Here is an 18,856-nt window from a genome sequence, read left to right as displayed (position 1 = left end):
CTCGTGTGTCTGCTATGTGCAAGGCCACAAAGGCGCTGGTGCGTTTCTTGAAACGCACTACCTTGTATGACCGCCTATGACTGACTCAGCGATGAACGCTTGTGTTTGTAATGGTGCAAACAGCGAACTTCTCTCTTCCTTCTCCTTTTTCGATCCCCTTTGCCCGTTCCCCAGTGCAGGGTAGCCTACCGGGCTCAGCCTAGTTAACCTCCCTGCCTTTCCCTTATGACTTTTCTCTCTCTCTCACTGTTATCGCCACCTCCACCACCTTTTTAATCAGCGATTAAAAGGATATCGCGCTAAAAACAAACAAACTGCAGAACTGCACACCAGTTGTTCATTGAGTCCCACTCACCGCTGAGCATTCGACAGATAAAGTCAAGAAACAAGGTTTAGGTGCATACGTGGTATGCATGACTCTCCGTTCCGGCGTTGTTGGAAGCCCGCCGCGAAGTTCCTGTACGCTCCACTTTCGACATTCACTAGCGGCCGGCTCGTTCGCCGGCACCGTTACTTAACTGCGCGGGTCTCGATCAGAGGTACTGCTGACATTTGAGCTGGCTGCGCAAGATATGCAGCGCACGGGACAACACCTCGCAGCCACCGCGTGCGTTCTGAGGGACGGAACTAATGGCGCCGCAACAGTGAACAGCACGTATACGTATAGTTACGCTGCTTGCTTTCATAGCCAGGAGGAATAATACGAGCATATGCTCATTTTTATCTGCTTGGCCGCTTTCCAGCATTCGCCCCGGTGGTCACGTGTGCCACGAACATCCAATGACTTATTTTTCATCCAAGCTCGCAAGCGTGGCACCAGTCTCTGGCCCTATATATACTCGGCATTCCAAGTGAAGCGAAGAGAGAGAGACTCTCTTATCAACTTGCTTAGTAGTGGAGACTCACTTGCTGTTATGCGCACGCGTAAATAGAAAGCGGTATTCTTGTCAGGAGCAAGGCGGAGAATGTTAACAGCAGCTACCTTTGATGCCTTTCGCTTCTCGTGCAAACCAAACGCCGGTGATTACTACACGACTTCTGTGTGTCGCTTTGAACTTCCCCTTACAAATTAAGCTGGGCATATTATAGAGCATGGCTTCTGCGGAGCACAACGGTACAGTAACATAAAGCTGTATAGCGGCTGGCGCTTTCAAAGCACGGAAGCTGAAGAAGCAAACTTTAGGGCTGACAACAACGTTGCTTTGCACTGTTCTCTGGTGTTTATAAGACCTAATTCTTAGAGCGGCCCCTTCCGCAACCTTATCATTTACTGTCATTCATTGGCCTACACCGACACGGAAGCGTAGGCAATGCGCGTGTCATCGTGTGAGATGACTATAGCCTCCCTTCTTTTCCTCTCTGGTTGGGGGCCGTGAAAGAAGTCTCTGAGAATGTGGGCGTCATGAAAAAATTCCTCCACACTCAAGAAAACAATTATACTTCACAACGCTTGTAAACGCTGTTAGCTAGACTACGTTTCTTGCGATTGTTCGACTTGCGACACGTTGTCGCCGAAGCACCATTCAGAGTTGCCGACAGCAGTTTTGTTTACAAACGCGCAGAAGGCGGTGGCAGTCGATGGCTATCGCAGTAAGTCCCATTGTTTGTTGGTTTTCCTATCGCACCAGCCTTTCCCGTCCGTTCACACCAGGGTATAGCCAGAGAAACGGCGACTGTTACCACGCGGGCGTTGAGAAGAAATCCGAGCTCAGCTCTTTTCACAACGAGAGCGCCAGACGTTTGCCACACACTGCTCTGACACGTTTGTCCGAGTAAGGGTTTCACAACGGCGATCGATATCGCGTCTTAGCATTGAGGAGGTTAGCGCGTGCGAAAGACATGCGCATGTGCTGCAACGAAATGTACGGCATAGTCACTGTACGTACCACTTTGCGGCTCAAGTCTCATCTCACGGGGAAGCATTGAATTAATCATAGACGCCGGTTCAATTATAGTTGCATGGGTTGAGAAGATTGCGCAGACTAAACTTTCACACGTACATCTAACTAACCTGTTTACCCGATAATTATATAATGAAATAACTAGACCGCTGAAGGAACTGTTTCTTCAGGTGTCGGCGTGAGCGAATAAAAAGGCAGATTGAACGAGAAATGTGTGGTGCAGTAAACAGCGAAGAAAGCAAATGCGTAAACATGCCGTCAAGATAGATTATTTAGCATTAATTTACATCTCTTTAAGTCGTTGCGTTCAGCGGTAATTCCCCGCCATCGGGATTAAGCAACCACTGAGGAATGAAAGCGGAAAAACAAACGGGTTCGTCGAACAGTGACGTAAATCCCAGCAGCTTATCCTACACTGGTGCTGAGGTGATGACTAAACCAGTTGCAGCGCAGCTCAACAGCAAAGGTGGTTGTTTGTACTATACGTAAACGCCATATACATGTTATCTAAACAGCGCAAGTACCCGCTTTTTGTTCAGGGACAGGTGATTTGCGGCCGTTGAACAGCAATGATCTGAACACAGCCCAAAAATTACCAAGTTGACCGCACTCGCAGATTCAGCAAATTTTCTTTGACGGTCGTGGTTTACATAGCTCTCATTTTACACCACTATATAAGCGTACTTCAGGTTGTTTGTTAGTGTACCAGCGGGAGGAATGGCGATGCATAGATATGAGGTAGGGGATCATCGAACTTGAAATCACAGGTTCGATCAGCCCTCGGCCTCAAAGAACGCAAAAAGAAAAGAAACAAAATCGGCAGAAACATTTAGGACTGCTTACGCATGAGAATGCAAACTCATTATAGGATGTTTGGGGAAATGTTTTTTTTTTTTTCGCGTGTTCTTTTTCCACGCAAGCTGTTGCCTGCGTTCGAACTGCGCCTCGGTAAGGTCAAATCAAAACGCGCCAAACGTTTCAACGCGCTTGCTTGCCCGCGAGGAGTTCATAGCTCGAAGGACCACTCAGCGGCGTTCAGTCGGGCAATAATGCTTTTTTATTTTATGGACTTATTTTATAAAGTCATGGCGTAGCGCCACTTCCTCCTCATTCGCGGCGCTGTCACGTGTCCAATGACGCATGCACAAGGCCACACCTTTAGTCAACCAGAACGACAGAACCTGCGTGGTGTCGGTAAAGCGTGCTCGTCTCGCACACCGGAGGCCCTGGTTCGATTCCCACCCACACCGAAACCTACCGAACCTTCTTTTCAAAGCCATTACTATACTTTTTTTCACGAAGCTCCCTGTGGATTTTGACGTCGATCCGAGCATCTTTTGACGTGTTTTTACTCTTTGCGTCGTCGGCCACTTACGGTATCATCGTTCGGTCACGCCACGGACTATACGACGGATTTTCGCATAATGGGGCATGTAATGTTTTCGCACTAAAATGTGTACGCTAGGCTTTTACATGCCGAAACCACTATATGATAACGAGGAACGCCGTAGTTCGGAACTTCGTAATGATTTTGGCCACCCGGGGTTCCTTAACGTGCACCTAAATGCATGGCACACGACCGTTTTTCATTTCGCCCCCATTGAAATGCGGCCACCGTGGTCGCGATCTGATGCCGCGACCTCGTGCTTAGCAGCGCAACGCCATAGCTGCTAAGCCAGCGCAACGCGTATGGTGTTGATTGTAGCGAGTGCATCATATTGTACGCCATAAGTGCACAGGTGCTAACCAAACATCGATGGTGTAACAAAGAAAAATCTGGAAAGTACGATGTGAATAAATAACAGCATACAAAGAGAAAAAAGACATTTCCACGTATGACGGTGACAATCATAGTCAGCTGATCAAGAAAGGGTCCTAGTCCGATTACAACCCGGTGTGGTCATACATGTTCTTCAGGTGAGCGATCATTTCACCAAACTGAAAATTTAAAGGAAATAAATAAAAAGTAAATAAATAAATAAATAAATAAATAAATAAATAAATAAAGAGAACAGTGGGTACTGCTTTGAGGTCCAACATGCGCGTCTTTCTATCAACTGTGTAGTCTAATTTGCAATCAAAAGGCGCGCAATCTCTAAGGGGCGCGCAGTCGCATATCGGACCGCATGTTAGTCTAGCGTACATAAAGTAAAATCTAAAGTCCACATGTTTCCTTTCTATTTACGGCAATTACCTACTCGTACCGAAATTTGCCATTTGAGCCACACAGAGCTCGCGATTCAGACTTTTCAACGTGCATTTCACAAGATTGAGCACGGTACTGCCTCGATACTTCCCGTTGTATTTGTTGTGACCACTTACGGTGAAGACCTAATTTTTGCGAAGCGCTCCCGCAGACGATGTTTTGAAGGGACGTTGTGTGTAAACAACAACAGAGTATATAAAGCCAGCAGGCAGGCGAAACTAAGGAAAGCATAGGGGTAATTAGTTGCGGTTGAAATTGAAATGTCGAAAATAATGAAGAAAAGGTGAAATCAAAATGGACGAAAATATAACTTGCCGGTGGGGACCAAACCCGCAAACTTCGCGTTAGGTGTGCGATACTACCAGCTGCTTTCACTGAATTTATTTATTTATTTATTTATTTATTTATTTATTTATTTATTTATTTATTTACCTTGTGATACCTCTTAAGCTAGAACGGAACTGCGAGTGTGAATAATTCTGAAAAGGCAGCGAGTCAGCAGGACGAAATCCCCGCTCAGTTACCCGAAGGCCATCAGAGCCACGTACGCGTGCCGCTTTTGCCGTTCTGCTAACCGCACTCCATTTATAGCTTGGCGTTAAGTACAAGTTATAATAGGCACATTAAGCGTGAGCGTAAGGTCCACTTCGCTGAAAACTCGCAACAAACAAAACTTGTCCCGGAAATTCTGTACACCGCCTTCAACTCCGATGTAGCAATGATCGAAGGGGGTGTCCGCAGATGCTTTTCAGATTATCTTTTTCCTTCTCTCTACTATTTACTATGTTGGCACAGGCGGCTGTCTCACTTTTTAGTCACGTTTTCATCTCTGAGGTCCTGCGCTCTTCTCTCCTTCTGTGGCATGGTTTCTGATAATCCTGGATTTGGCGTTTACGTTGTAACCACACAGCCTTTGCCTCCACTTCGACGCAATATTTTCTCTTTCTAAAGCGTGTTGAGCCGATTCATGGCCACACCTATAATCGAACCAAAGGTCCTGAGGAGCAGGACATTTCCTTTTACCGCCTCCTCAAGAGAGAGAGAGAGAGAGAGATAAAGAAGGCAGGGATGTTAACCATGTCAAGAGTCTGGTTGGCTACCCTACTCTGGGGGAAGGGAGAAGGGGAAGAGGGGAAGGGAGAGAGAAGGTATAGAGACGTGCACGGACAGTACTTGAGTCAAAAACGCTCGTACGAACCAGACGCTCTCAGAAAGCACAAACGTGCCTTCCCTGCCTTCTGAGCCGGTGATCGGAGGGGACGGTGCTCTCGTACTGTCTGTTCACTCAGAGGACGATCATCTAGTTTCCTCAATGTGTTGAGCAAAGATTGTCTTTGTGCTTAAAATTGAGGACAGTGGCACAATAAGTGGTCAATTTTCTTTTCGCATCCGCAAACATCACATGCAGGACTATCAGCCATACCAACTAGTGCTGAATAAGCTTTCGTGAAGGCAACTCCAAGCCACAACCGACACAGAAGAGACGCTTCGCGTCGGTGCAGTCCGGCCGGAGGTCTGAGTTGCAGTGAAGGATTTAGTCTGTGCAGTCTGATGCGCCTTGTATGTGTGGTATTCCACTCTGCCTCCTCAAAGTTACAGGAAAACTGCTAAGCCATTCGAACTGAACAGGATTGAAAGACTGCGTGTAGGCACAGTGTGCTTTTTCTTATGTGTCTCAATTCTCGGTGTACTCCTGCCCCTTCTGTGAATTCATGATTTCTCTCTGAAACATAAACGTGCCGTTCATAGGTGGCAGTTCGGTATGATAATTTGTGTCCGAGGTAAAAAGGCATGATTCTCCATACCACCATATGAGATTATTGCATTACATTAGGAGTGCAGGTGGGTGTTTTTGTTTGAACCTTATTCCATTACCCGGCCGTACTTTGCGCATACCGTTAGAGTCGACTTCCTGCTTTCCTTAATTTCCTTTCACTCTCACCGAAGCTACGTTTTGATGTGCCGGATCACGAAGGAAACAATGACGGCAAACGGATGCCTCGTCTATTGACATGACAAGAAGCCGGAAAGGCGCGCTTCCAAATGTCGGCGCATGCCATAATCGCATTTCACAAATCCGTGGTGACACAAGCACGCCTTCCCGTTCGTGATCTCGCCAAGTACATATCCTCGCGATATGATCAGTCGTACTACCCTGGCTTCGCTCAAGGTTGGGATGTAATAAAAATCCCTTCTCGTTGCTGCGTCGTCTCTCGGAGGGGTGCGCGCTCATTTAGCCGCAGTATTTTTCCTTTGTGGTGTGTATTGCGCCTACCGGGAGCGAACTGACATTGGCGCAACGGACCGTACATCAGACGCGCTCAACCGTATGCAGAATGGCCGTAGTGGCGTGCGTCACCACCAATTTCTTTCGCCTACTCGACGAAATGGAAGGTTTTATGCATGCGCGAGTCTCTCTTTAATGCCAGAATGCAAATAGCTATTCTACGAATTGACCACATGGTGTTCTTTTCTTTAGCACTCACAAATGCCGCAGGGCAGCTCGCTCGCTCACTTCACGCAAAGGGCTCTTATATTGGTATAAATGCCCAGTGAGCGAAAACGAAAGAGAACGTCATCAGAACAGGAGCAACACTGCCGAGTCAGAGCTTATCACTCGTGTTCTGGCGATGTGTTCGAAATGGGATTCTAGAGACGTTGGGGCGATTAAAATTTCTTAGGAGTGGCTGTAGTGAGAATTGACTGCAGGGGAGAATCCGTTGTAGTGCCGGTTATGACGTGGCCGCATGCGGGTTTAGCCTGGTAGGAAATGTTCGTCAGACAGTAATGAGAACAAGAGAAGAATAGAACTTTCTCTCCCGGCCACTTCGAGTAGTTCCCGGAATTGTATTATTGAACGCACGCGCGGAAAAGCCTCTCTGCTGCAAGCTATCAGCAGCTGCAGACGAACTAGCCTATGACGAGCACGACAGTTAAAAAAATTTCCAGTTGCGGTGGATATTTGTCACCTAAAAATGAGCAGTGATGTCACTCAATGCACGTGCAAATTAGAGGTGTGCCTTGAAAGAAAATTGTCAAGCATGAAATGCTCACGGGTAATACACGTAGCAGTCAAGTTTCTCCACTATACTTCTCCTATAAGCAGTCAGTTATATCAGTGATTAGGTGAAGAAAAGCCTGCACCAGCGCGATCTAGCCCTCAACTGAATCCAGAACTTATAACTTCCGAGTATGACCTTTTAGCAGCAAGGTCATTGGAGTATCCCTTCTAGAATGCTTCTGTGAAATGGGAACCGCGCGAAGAGTGGATGAGAACGAAGAAACATCCCGACGTCTACAAGGTGTGCGAAATCTAAGATGAAGGCATTATATCTATATTAAATCTCAAGGAGAAAGACAGTGGTGGTTATGATGACTGGCTACGTGAGCAGCAAGCGCACCTACCAAGAAACTTGTTGTGGCGGACACTGAGTGCCCGGAGAGTCGCAGAGAGCGTTGACGTTGGTGAGATTGCAATGGATTGTTCAAGGACCCGCTGTCGGGAACGCTGCCCCACTGATGGCAGCGAGCTCGCTTGCTAAGTCAGAAAGTAGATCAAGACGGCTGTCAGGCGCCATACACGAAGCGGCTAAAGCATGCGGGACGCACACGGCTGGGGCGTTGACGAAAATTGACGTATCATCTGACCACTAGGCCTTTCTTACACACTACGAGACAAGACTGCGTGTAGAGATTACGTATTTAACGACTGATTTTGAGGCAGGAAGTCTGCAAAATTTCTACGCAATGTTCTGTCTTGAGTCCTCATCGACTTTAATTTCTTTAATTACACGTGCGCCAGTAATCAATTTCAGTTAATAGGCAACCTAACCTCCACTGACACGGATGATGTGTTGCCGAAAAAATACCCCCTACAGCGTTGTTTTTTTTTTCCTTTCAAATTACTCGTCAAAAGGGAATACCTGATTTGCTGCACTTTCGAAATTTTCCTTCGTTGGGCGAAGATAGCTGAGCTGGCTCATTGATTACGTTTTCCCTAGCACAGAGCACAAAATTAAGCGGTGAATGAACTTGTAAATTGTTGTGATAAAAGCGGGAATATGGACCCGGTTATCATTTTCGCGGAGCGAAAGCTCGAACTCGCTAAATACATGCATTCGGAATATTTAGACATTAGAATATTAAAGCTGGCTGAATATAGCATATTACGTAGGTACAGCCTACAATGCTATGTACGAACAGGTGTCCCAGCTAACTTTAGCTAGAGTTTAAAGATATGCGAATGCCACGTAGCTGGACAGAACCAAGGTAATGTTTGCCGTCGCTTGGAGACATTCAAGGTATTCTTTTTTTCATTCCGATGTGTAAGCTGTGTATAGCATACAGAGCTTATATTTTTCGACACGTCTGAATTCAGTAAGTTTGAACTGCACGGCAAGCGACTTATAGTTGGGAATTGAAGAATAGAGCGCGCGAACAACCACACTCTCACGCACGTTTTCGTATCGTATCTCTTCGTACGTAAGCACTCGGCTTCTCAAGGATTCTCGGGAGATAAACAGCACATTGTGTCGTCGTTGCGCGATAGCCTTGGAGAAGAAAGCCCTGTACCACAATCTAACTCGATATCTCTCGGTGTTACGAATGCTATCATTCGTAGCACCGAGAGATATGAGAGGATGGAGAAAATGAAAGCGCCGTTTGGAGACACTCGAAGTGTTATCAACTGTAAGGCCAAGTGACACTATCTGTATACCACCGGATCTCTATCCCGCTTGGTCTTTCGCAGAATGTCTGCCTCTGCGCTCTTCCGCCACAGTCAACAACCATATTATCGATGGTGACAACAACCTCGACCATCACAAAGACCGCCGTATACTACCTCTTCCTCCTCGCCTGTTCGACATTAATCCATCAGTGTTACGTGGTGCGCGCACACACACACACACACGCATACGCACGCATACGCACGCATACGCACACGCACGCACGCACACGCACGCACACGCACGCACACGCACACGCACGCACACGCACACTGAATAAAAATTTGGTTTCGTATGTGTATGCCCCTGCTTAAAGGGTGCTAATCGCAAATATGAACCTGGAATGGTAGACTGCGCTTCTGTAGGACCTCTGTTCCATGACATTTTTTTTCCAGCAATACTCTAAACCTTTGTTGTCTATCTCAACAGCTGACCAGTTAACGCTCCCATCAGCTTTGAGCCCAGCTCTTCTGGAAGGCGGACGTTCCCTACGGCTCTGGCTTGGTGAATGTGTTGGTATTCCATTACAATGTGCTGAGTTGTCTCCCGATCGTTTTCTTTTTTTTTTTTTTTTAACCAGACACCTTCCTCATCCTGCTGCGAATATTTACTCCTGTATGTTTTGGTCCTCGGGCAGCCAACTCGGCCCTCAAAAAGAGAGGCACTGTCCTTTGCATTACCATACAAAATTTTCTTTCCTGTTTCTTGCTTACAGTCTTTGTAAAACTTAATGAATTTTATTTACTTACGTCCTTTGCATCTAATTTACTGTCTCTGTTTTTCTCCCTTTTTGATGTCTCCGGGTTGTGTACTTGTACTTCCAATTGGTTTTTCAATTCGTTTTCACTTGATTTTGCCAACTTCGTTGACCTGTTCCTCCATTCCTCGTCCGCGCTTTCGAGGTATATGCGAATTAGCGCACGCACTCTAGCCACCTGCCCTCATTTCTTTTCATTCATGTTACCGAGTTGTCCCAGCTTTCACTATGCCATATGGGGACAATCTGTGCCCTCCATAAGTAAACCAAAGCTGCCCGTATTTGGCACAAGTGTTATTTGAAGGTGTGCAGCCTTAGCGCACCACTGCGCTGCAAAACGCGTCTGTTCGACCGTTCTGCAGTTTGAAAAGCGGTTCTAAACATCGCGCGCTGGTGTCGCTATACTAACAGTGAAACTTGAGATCTTTGTAGCGTCGTCCTACGGCCAAGGGAAGGAATTTTTTTACCTTTCATGGACCTCGCGCCACTTTGCCGACTTCCTCAGAACTGAGTTGCCATAGCAACATCTTTACCCTTTATGTTCCAGAATGTTAAAATAAATTGCACACGTTAGAAGGAAACCCCGAAGTGCGAATAGACAAGACACCGAACTAAATACAGAACCTTGTCCGAGATTTCACTTTCCAGCCCACGCCTCTTGCTCACTATGTTATAATTGCTTACAGGGCATAAAATTATATTCCGATGAGCTCCTCGTGCATATGGCGTCAATTGGCACGGCTCGCTCGGTAGCCAAGTTAAGCGAGTAGTAAACTCCTTTCTCGTGACGGTTTCGAAACAGTGTCCTTGAACAATGTTGCATACATTGCGTTCGGCGCACGAACAGGCAAATCGCTGCAGTGCCCCTTCACGTTTCGAGCCTACGGAATCAGTTCTAGGGCTTTCTTCGTCCCAAGCGACACTCCAATATCGTCTCTAACTTCAGTGTCAAGCCGCCTGCTGTCCGTCGTGTAGACATGCGCTATTGGTTTTCAAAGGGAACACGAAAGGTGTGACGACGCCTGCTTTGAACTTCGCTGGTTCCCCGGTGCGTCACAGCGATGAAAAAGAGAAAGACGCAATGCACACACAAACGGAGATTAAAAGTTACAGCCTGCCGTATAACGGCGCGCATATGTTGACATCCAATGTTATGGCGTGACGTCTCTGGCGGTGGCAACGGCGGCGCGTTCGTCCTGCTGACCTTGTAGATGGTCTCCGCTTAAGCTTACGCGCTCGCGATGGCCAACAGAAGAAAGGTCGAAAATGTTAGACACGAGCTCCAAAACCTTGAATATAAATACAATCAGACTTGAGAGGGCGGAAAAGTCCGCCCGCATTGGCGTCTTTTTCTTTTTTCTTCCACGAGTGTCGCGTGCATATCGACCCTCGCCATTCGGGGCGCAACGTAAGCAAAGATCTGCTGAGAAGACGGCTCTGGCAAAACCAGTCTGCGAGGTTAATTGTTTACCCGCCGCTGAAGAGCCTGGTTAGGGTGGCTTAATCCGGTAGGCCTAAGTTGCACTATTTCAGCACGTGGCGAATGTCTACGCTGTACTTTGCTGTGGGCTGTACAATTGTCCGGCGCCGCAGCGTCCGTCTAGACAAACCGGCGTCGCCCCTTTCTTTCCGTGGCCGGCCCTCCGGCGACCTCTGCCCACCGAAGGCAGCTTTCGCCGTTTCCGAGCCGCCGTGCTGGTAGCCTCTGCCGAGGACGTGCGTCAAGCCGTGCCATGGTGCGTCAGGCAGGTCCTTGCCGTCACGGCGATTGTTGATCGCACCCCGAATGCGTTTCCTGGGGCGCCTTCACTCGTCGCTCCTTGTTGTGCGGCATTGAACTGTCACATCAGCCAAGGCAGCTGCCGATGATTTCTTTGAATAGCTCTGCTTCGACAGAACGACGACTCGTTCGGATAGCACGAGCGTCAGAGCTGAAGACTTGTGCGCCTACAAAACAGACACAGACAAGGTAGCGGTAAATTATTGCGTCGATCCTTTAGGTTAGCTTTTGTAGCACATCTCGGGCCTGAGAACATGCATATAAACGCGCTCTTCTATTCCTCTTAAGACTCTGAATGGGTGCTTAGCAGTGCACAGAGACTAGCGCCCTTTCACGATTAACATAAGGATGTCGTGATTATCGGAGCGATAAGTTCACTTCCCTGCGCTTTGTGGCTGCTGACATCCCGAGAACTCACTGCGCTCAGTGCTGCAAAGTTTCGGTAATCCGCCACGAACCAGCGTATTAGGCAGGCCTATGTTACCGGATGCCTTTTTTGAAGATTACGGACGCAGGTTCGGTCTCTCGTTAGACTCCGCACCACCGCGTGTAGTCGTCTGCCGAGGCCGTCGTAACCGCAGTCAGGTGCTTACGAGCAACGCTGCAACAGAGAGAAGAGAGGGGGATGACCTCCAAAGCTCCGCGCACAACCGCCGAACCTCTTTTACGTAAACAGAAAAACCTCGTGGCGGATGCCAAGATGCCGATGAACGTTGGCCGTTGCCTCGCCTCCTATCTATCAGGCATCGTCGTCAGGACATCTGATCACCGGGGCCATTTGGGAAACGAGGCCGGGACATCTAGGAGCGTGCGGCCGTGAATGTGTGCGTGCGCAAGCTCGCGGAAAGCTCCGAGGTCGCACGTTGTCAGCCAGCTGCGCGCGTCCAATTGAGCAGCTCAACCTGCGCTCTTTCCCGCACCCCTTCTAGCTCCCATCATCGTAATCTTCAGACGGCTACAATCGCCCATCGATACACCCCGCCCGTTTGAGAAATCATTTAACGACGCCACCTTGTCTGCATGAAATTGAATGTATTTCAGACCGGGTGTCCCAGCGAACACTTTCAAAAAAGTTTTTTATATAGCCTGTGGTGAATAACACAATTCTGATCCATGAGCTGGTGTGCTCGAAGAGGCGGACATTACTTAGACAAAAAAATTGAAATGGACAATCGACTAATTACCTAAAATTCACTAATTAAATTTTCGTAACGTAATAGCGGTGGTTGATTCGAGGCTTTCATTTTGCTGGGGTTCGAGGCTATCTACTTTGTCACTTTAAATTTTCATGTAGTATATTTGACGATTTACTGAATTATTTCTTCTTCTGGACTGTGAACGGTCGTTTATGTTTATTTCTTCTCAGCAGCTGCACGTATTACTCATTTAAAGCAGAACGCTTGCGTCATACATCCCTATACAATACGAATGGCAGACTGATATCGGCACAGGGCACGAAAAAGGCATTCTGTCGACGAGTCCAGCAGCGCCAAATGGCACTGCTCAAATTTGTTCAACTGTACGTTTCCGGCGCTACTCTGTACACGACGAGATTACATTTATTCCCATAAACAGTACAACAGGATGTTGTAACCGGAGACATAACTTAAAGTGGCACCATTTCCTTTGAAGCCCGCCGCAACCCTCCATACACGGCCACGCTACGCAGCCGCCAAAGCTGGTGACGAGGCTTCTTTCTTTCCCACGTGTGCACTATATATGAGCGCGGTGACGTAGTAAAGAGCTGACGACGCGCGGCAGACGGCAGCGGTTCCGTCGGCCGTCCCGCCTGCGATATGCATTTGAGCGTGCCCCGCGGGAGGTCGGAAGAGCGTCACGGGCACACAGCGCTCTACTTGCGGTCGTTTCCTCCTCCGTCGTTTAGCCACAAGCGCCGAAACGTCGTCGTCGTCTGGTTGCGCGGCAAACTCGGTTCCTCTCCGAGCGCACACTGCTTCCTCGGCGGCGGCAGCGCACTGTTCGGCGAGGCGCAACCGAGGAGGAACGAGAGGTGGAAGCGGCAAAACACGCGCCCCGCGAACACAGGAAAACAACAAGTAGCAGTAGCGATGGCAGTTGAAATGTGTGCCGCGAAGAGCCTATCGCTCGACGGGTCGCGTCTTGCGATAAGCGGAGGCCACGCAGCGGCCGGATGGCGACGAACGAACGGAACAACGGCTCGGAAAGCGGTCGCTGAACTTCGCCGCAAGTGAATCTCGGCAATACTCGTGCTTCATTTGTAGGCTTCGCATTTTTTCTTTATTTTTCGAGTCATTTTGTTAGAGCAAGGTGTTGCGAAATTGAGAAAGAAGCCCTGGCGACGCACTTGTGTGACCGTTATCTCGAGAAAGGAGGCTCTGGATTAATTGTGAAACTCAAAGCTTTCGACTCTTATGCGTATAAGAGTACGTTCACTCGTGTATAGTTCAGAATGCGGGTTCGCGAGGTACAAGGCTAAAAAAAAAAGAAAAAAAAATAGAGCACGGGCTGCAACGTAAATGTCGACCGCGATGATGGAGGTCAGGTTTCCTTACTATGTGGCTTTCTTTTCCTTTTTATTTTATTTTACTTGCGCGTGCCACTCTATAGGCTTTCATTCAGCGCAAACACTCGGTGCTGAAGACAGGAGGTCAGTGGGAAGAGCTGAAAGCGTTGTAAGAATTGATTCCTGGTGTGGAGGTCCATAGAACGTAGACATTTACCATTGACGTGAAATATCTGCAACGAGCACCACTGCAATGTGTCAGTGACACAGTGCGTCATGATTTCGCATCCAGCACTTCACACCCCGCTTCACTGTAGACGCTGTCCCATTGAAAAGCGCACACGACTCGAAACAAAGGACGGAACACTCTACAAGGATGAAAAGAAACACTTTTTTGTTAGTCTTTCTGCATCTTAGTGATTAATGTTTATTTTCTTTGCGCGTAACTCAATGTATTAGTTATCAAACCTAAAAATAAATAGGAAAGTTCCGGCTTTGAGACACTAATTGAAGAAAGCTGTGAGGCAGCGTTTAAAGACACCCGTGGGGGGCGAAGTGTTTCTAACAATATCGCACTGGCACGAATACGGAGAGGACCTTCTCGTGCCGGGTGGTTTGCTGGTCAAAACAGTGTGACCTCACAGAAATTGCTCGATTCTGTCCTGCCTCACTACAGGCGACAGGCACTCTCTTTCGATTTGTTTGCGTTCCTACTTTGTGGCACTGCTTACGTTATCGCGGACATCTGTCAAATGCAGCAACTCCTTTTGGAGTGGTTATCAATGCAGGATGACTTATCACCTGGGCATGATGGCCCCTTTACTCCGCCTGGGATGTGCAGTCAGGTAATCTCCGCCCAAGACATCCTAATCTATCTACACATGAAGCCTGTGTACCACTTCGGAAGCTCGTATAGTAAAATAGCCGCTTAATTAAAGCAGAACATTGTCATTTTCGTATTCATGATCAGCGCTGAATTGCCTCCAAGAGCCAGACTGTTGGTGGCACGTAGGCGCTACTGGTTGAGTACAGTTCCTGTTAAACGTTTCGAAGCTATGGTCTGTCAGTGACACCATCTGTCACCGAGCACTGTTACGGTGCTTCTGCACCACGTCAATCATTCCGAAGACTTGGAGAGCGAGCAGCGGTGTCATTCTGTGTGGCTTCAGAGCAAACGAAGCTGTGCCGCGGCCACAGTGCGCCACCTTACTACAACAATACCGCACGAAATGACATCGAAACATTTGGCAGAAGCTGCACTTCTGGCAACGGCCGTTTGCAGCACACATCGCGGGTCGGCGAGATTACGCACGTGCCAGAGTGGCGCCACACCAACGTCATCGCGCCGGTACACCGCACGAGGATGCCCAGGAGCGTGGCAGATTTCCCTTCTGCTTCCTCTACCGTGCGACGGACTTTGATAAAAATAACGCCAATCACGCGGACAAACGTATACGAAGCAGCGTATGCGATGGAGGGCAGAGGAAAGAGAAACGAAGTGACGTCACGAGTAGGCGCGTGCAGGAGCTACCGGACTAATCGCCTTTCCTGTGCCGCCCTCCATTTCGGCGCGATAGAAGGAGAAACACCGCTCCGCATACCTGTCGTGGCACTGCGTTCACTTTTTCGGGCCAATATCCGGGGTCTCAACCTTGACGATGCCAACCCGGAAACGGGCAGTATCCAATTTGAATTGGGGAGGAAAAGTAAGAAGTTCACGTAAATTCGAAGTCACGCCTACTGCTGACCGCTGGGGGAGAAATAGCTTCCTCAATCTCGAAGTGCGGTGTTTGATCGTGCTTGGTTGGCAGCTCACATTAAAGTGTTTTGGTTCATACCGTTGCCGTAGTCGTAAGACACGCAGTATTAATTGTAATAGTCGTGATGCTGGGACCCAAGGTTTCCCCATCCGTCGCATCAAAACAACTCCTCCCGTGGCGCTCAAGGAGCTGCAGCCAAATGATTCTTGTAGTGGATCTAAGGTAATTGATTGCTGGCACGACGTACCTATATGAAACATCGACACGTGTACACGCGGTAATGTGCCAAGGATCTCCGTGTGTCCTCTTGTACTGAAGATAACATATTTTGCGACCCTGTATCAATAGGGAAAGAAATGAAGAAAAGGCAGAAGCAATAACTTTCTTCTTAGTGTTTTTGATCTTACAATTCTACGTAGGAATGAATGTGCTTTTTATCCAGTTTACATATGTAAAAAGCGTAAGAAGCGCTGGCGCACGCACAAAACAGAAAACAAGGAATTATTTAGAAGTTCTGGCCGGATCTCGACCTTGATATTCGTGGTAAAGGCCGGCCCCTGGCCAGTAACGTCGAAATAAATGTCTGTTTTTGGTTTTGTACGTGCATCGGCGATTCCTACGACTTATTAACCACGGGAGCCAAAGAAGAATCCAGTTCATCCGATATGGTTCGACGTTAACGAGTAAAAGTGGACGGACTTGTTCGCCTCAAGCGTTTCATTAACATAGAGGAACCTATGAAGCAACCATGCTGCTGCCCGTATACTAACAAAAAAAAAAAAAAAGGCATCATGCATGTATAATGCTATAGCTTTGAGGAGGTGCAGAAATAGAAGACCCAAATTTTTCGGGCGCTATCGGTCGGGCGCACAAAAGAACTCAAAAGGCTTGCAAAGAAACGGGAGCGGAGTTTCTTGGTGCGCCAAGTTGCTTGGTGACACTATTTACAAAAATTCCCATTAAAAGGAATTCACAAATACAGAAATTCTGACTCTCCATCTCCCCTCATGAAAACTAATCAAATAAGACGTCTCTCTACTAAAATAAAGATAGTGAGGATAGAATGTTTGCACTCCTAGTTACATGGAAAGCTCGGCATCCCAGCCACACCATATGTCACGCCGGCTTTAACCGGCTAAAAACGACACACACACAAGTATAGCTGAACTCCTCATTTCACAAAAACAAATTCCCAGAAGTTCTCATTTTTCCCGAAAACAATAACAGACTGGAATTCACTACCTGAAGAGCTTTTCACTTGTGGAAACTTTAAAAAGGCCATTGACGATATTTTTTAACCCCTAATCATTTTTTTTGCTACATTGTGATCCTTTTGGAGGTGTCAGATCTGCATATCTATTTGGAAGTGTTTTATATCTACATGTATGCATCTTAACATATATGTACATTGCTGTTTGTACAATGCATTGTATTCCGTCTTTGAATTTGCCTTTCCTGATTGGACCAAAAATGTCTGCAGTATTATATATATATATATATATATATATATATATAATGAAGAAAAAGAGAGTACGACGTACGTTGAATTGGCACAGTATATTTCACTGACGTTTCGGATGGTGGACCAGACTTTGACAGAAGCTGGTCCACCAGCCGAATTGTCAGTGAAATATACTGTGCTAATTCAACGTACGTCGTACTCTCTTTTTCTTCATTGTACTACCGGGGCCAGCGCGATTTTCTCAGCCACAACCATATATATATATATATATATATATATATATATATATATATATATATATATATATATATATATATCGCTGTATTCTACGAGGGCTATTATACGAGGCCAAGACTTCGAGTCTAAGTAATGTGAAAACAATTCAAATTAAATTGTGAAATTTTAACGTCCCGATAATGCGCATTAGGTTATGAGGGACATCGCGTTGGAGGTCTACGGGTTGATTTTGACCACCAAAAGTTTAATGTACACCTAAATGTAAATACACTACGCCAAGAAACGAACTTGAAAGGAAGCAGAGGACTGCACTGAGCAATGGGGAAAAGAAATTCGAAAGGCCTAACCTTAACAGATAGACAGCATTACAGTATGTATGAAGCTCAAACGCGGTTAGATGAGTTCTACTTGAGATTGAGTGGAAATGAAGTTGGGACTGATCGCATAATGCCTTGACCAACCAACCGGTGTTCTATTAGAGCAACAGGGTGGGTTTCAAGGGAGAGGAGGTGCAATCGAGCGTGGTAGCGAATTAGATCGGGTGATCGGATCAAGAGGTGCACGACAGGCAGAGGAGGCATAAGAAATATGCACGCAAACGGTGGGCTTCTTTGGCGCTTGGGATGGGTATTGTGCAGATCGGCGGGAAGGGCCTTCGCCGTGGAGTGAACCTAAAGTAGGTTGGTGTAGTCATTTTCTTTCCGAGATAAGAGGAAGCAACAATAGCAACAACAACAGTAAAATGGCTGCATCGCACACACACGGCTGCGTGCGCTTATTTTACACAATTTTGTTAATTTTTACTGCGCATGCCTTGCGGCGAACTTGAAATAAAAAAGAACTGGTCCCCGCACTCCTTGTCCTTGCCATAGACCTTGTCAATCTCGACAGGCAGGCTGTTTTTACCTCGTCTAGCGAAATTCCTGCCAAATGCAGAACTAGCCTTATGCTACTGCTGCTTTTCCTAAACCTTGTAGTCCTTAAATCGGCTCTCTATGTACTTATGTGAACGAGGAAATTTTCTTACATTTTCTCGCTATTCTTCTCTAATCTATCACAGCAACTTCAGCTCAAGAATGGCTCAGAAACGCTCGAGAAATGGAGCAACGTCAAGGTTCCCATCTACATGTCATTCCACCTGTTCAACATCACGAACCCGGAGGAATTCGGAGCCGGCGAACGGGCCGTGGTTAAGCAGGCGGGGCCTTACGTGTACAGGTGAGTTTTCCCGAGCGGCAGATGAACGTTGTAGGGAGCAACTCGCTCTTTTGCGAGCTTCTCCCAAAGTGGCACGTACTTTTAAAGCAATCTCCAATCTGCACGACGCCTATATTTTAAGTTGAAATGCTTTTAAGCCGAAGGTATCAGGACGGAAACATCTGCGACCGGTGATAGGTTCCAAAAAGACTTCCCTGGAGAGCTTGCGTATATAGCAGTAGTCGAGGACATTTATTACCAATGTGATAAGTTTTTTTCTAACCTCCGAAATTCCCTCTTGCAAATGTTCATATTAAATTGAATATGGTGTGGCGGTACTTTGC

At 47.2% G+C, this 18,856-nt stretch overlaps 1 protein-coding gene across 1 annotated transcript in view; it reads left to right on the top strand.

Moving 5' to 3' along the window:
* Positions 1 to 18,856, top strand: part of LOC126536600 (lysosome membrane protein 2-like) — a 63,989-nt gene that overhangs the window by 18,851 nt on the left and 26,282 nt on the right. The window contains exon 2 of the mRNA XM_050183633.3: positions 18,376 to 18,533. Coding sequence (XP_050039590.1) covers positions 18,376 to 18,533 — 158 coding nt within the window. The remainder of the gene's footprint in view (positions 1 to 18,375; positions 18,534 to 18,856) is intronic.

This window comes from Dermacentor andersoni, chromosome 4, assembly GCF_023375885.2.
Source record: "Dermacentor andersoni chromosome 4, qqDerAnde1_hic_scaffold, whole genome shotgun sequence".
NCBI classification, from domain to species: domain Eukaryota; kingdom Metazoa; phylum Arthropoda; class Arachnida; order Ixodida; family Ixodidae; genus Dermacentor; species Dermacentor andersoni.
This window is presented reverse-complemented; position numbering and strand designations above follow the sequence as displayed.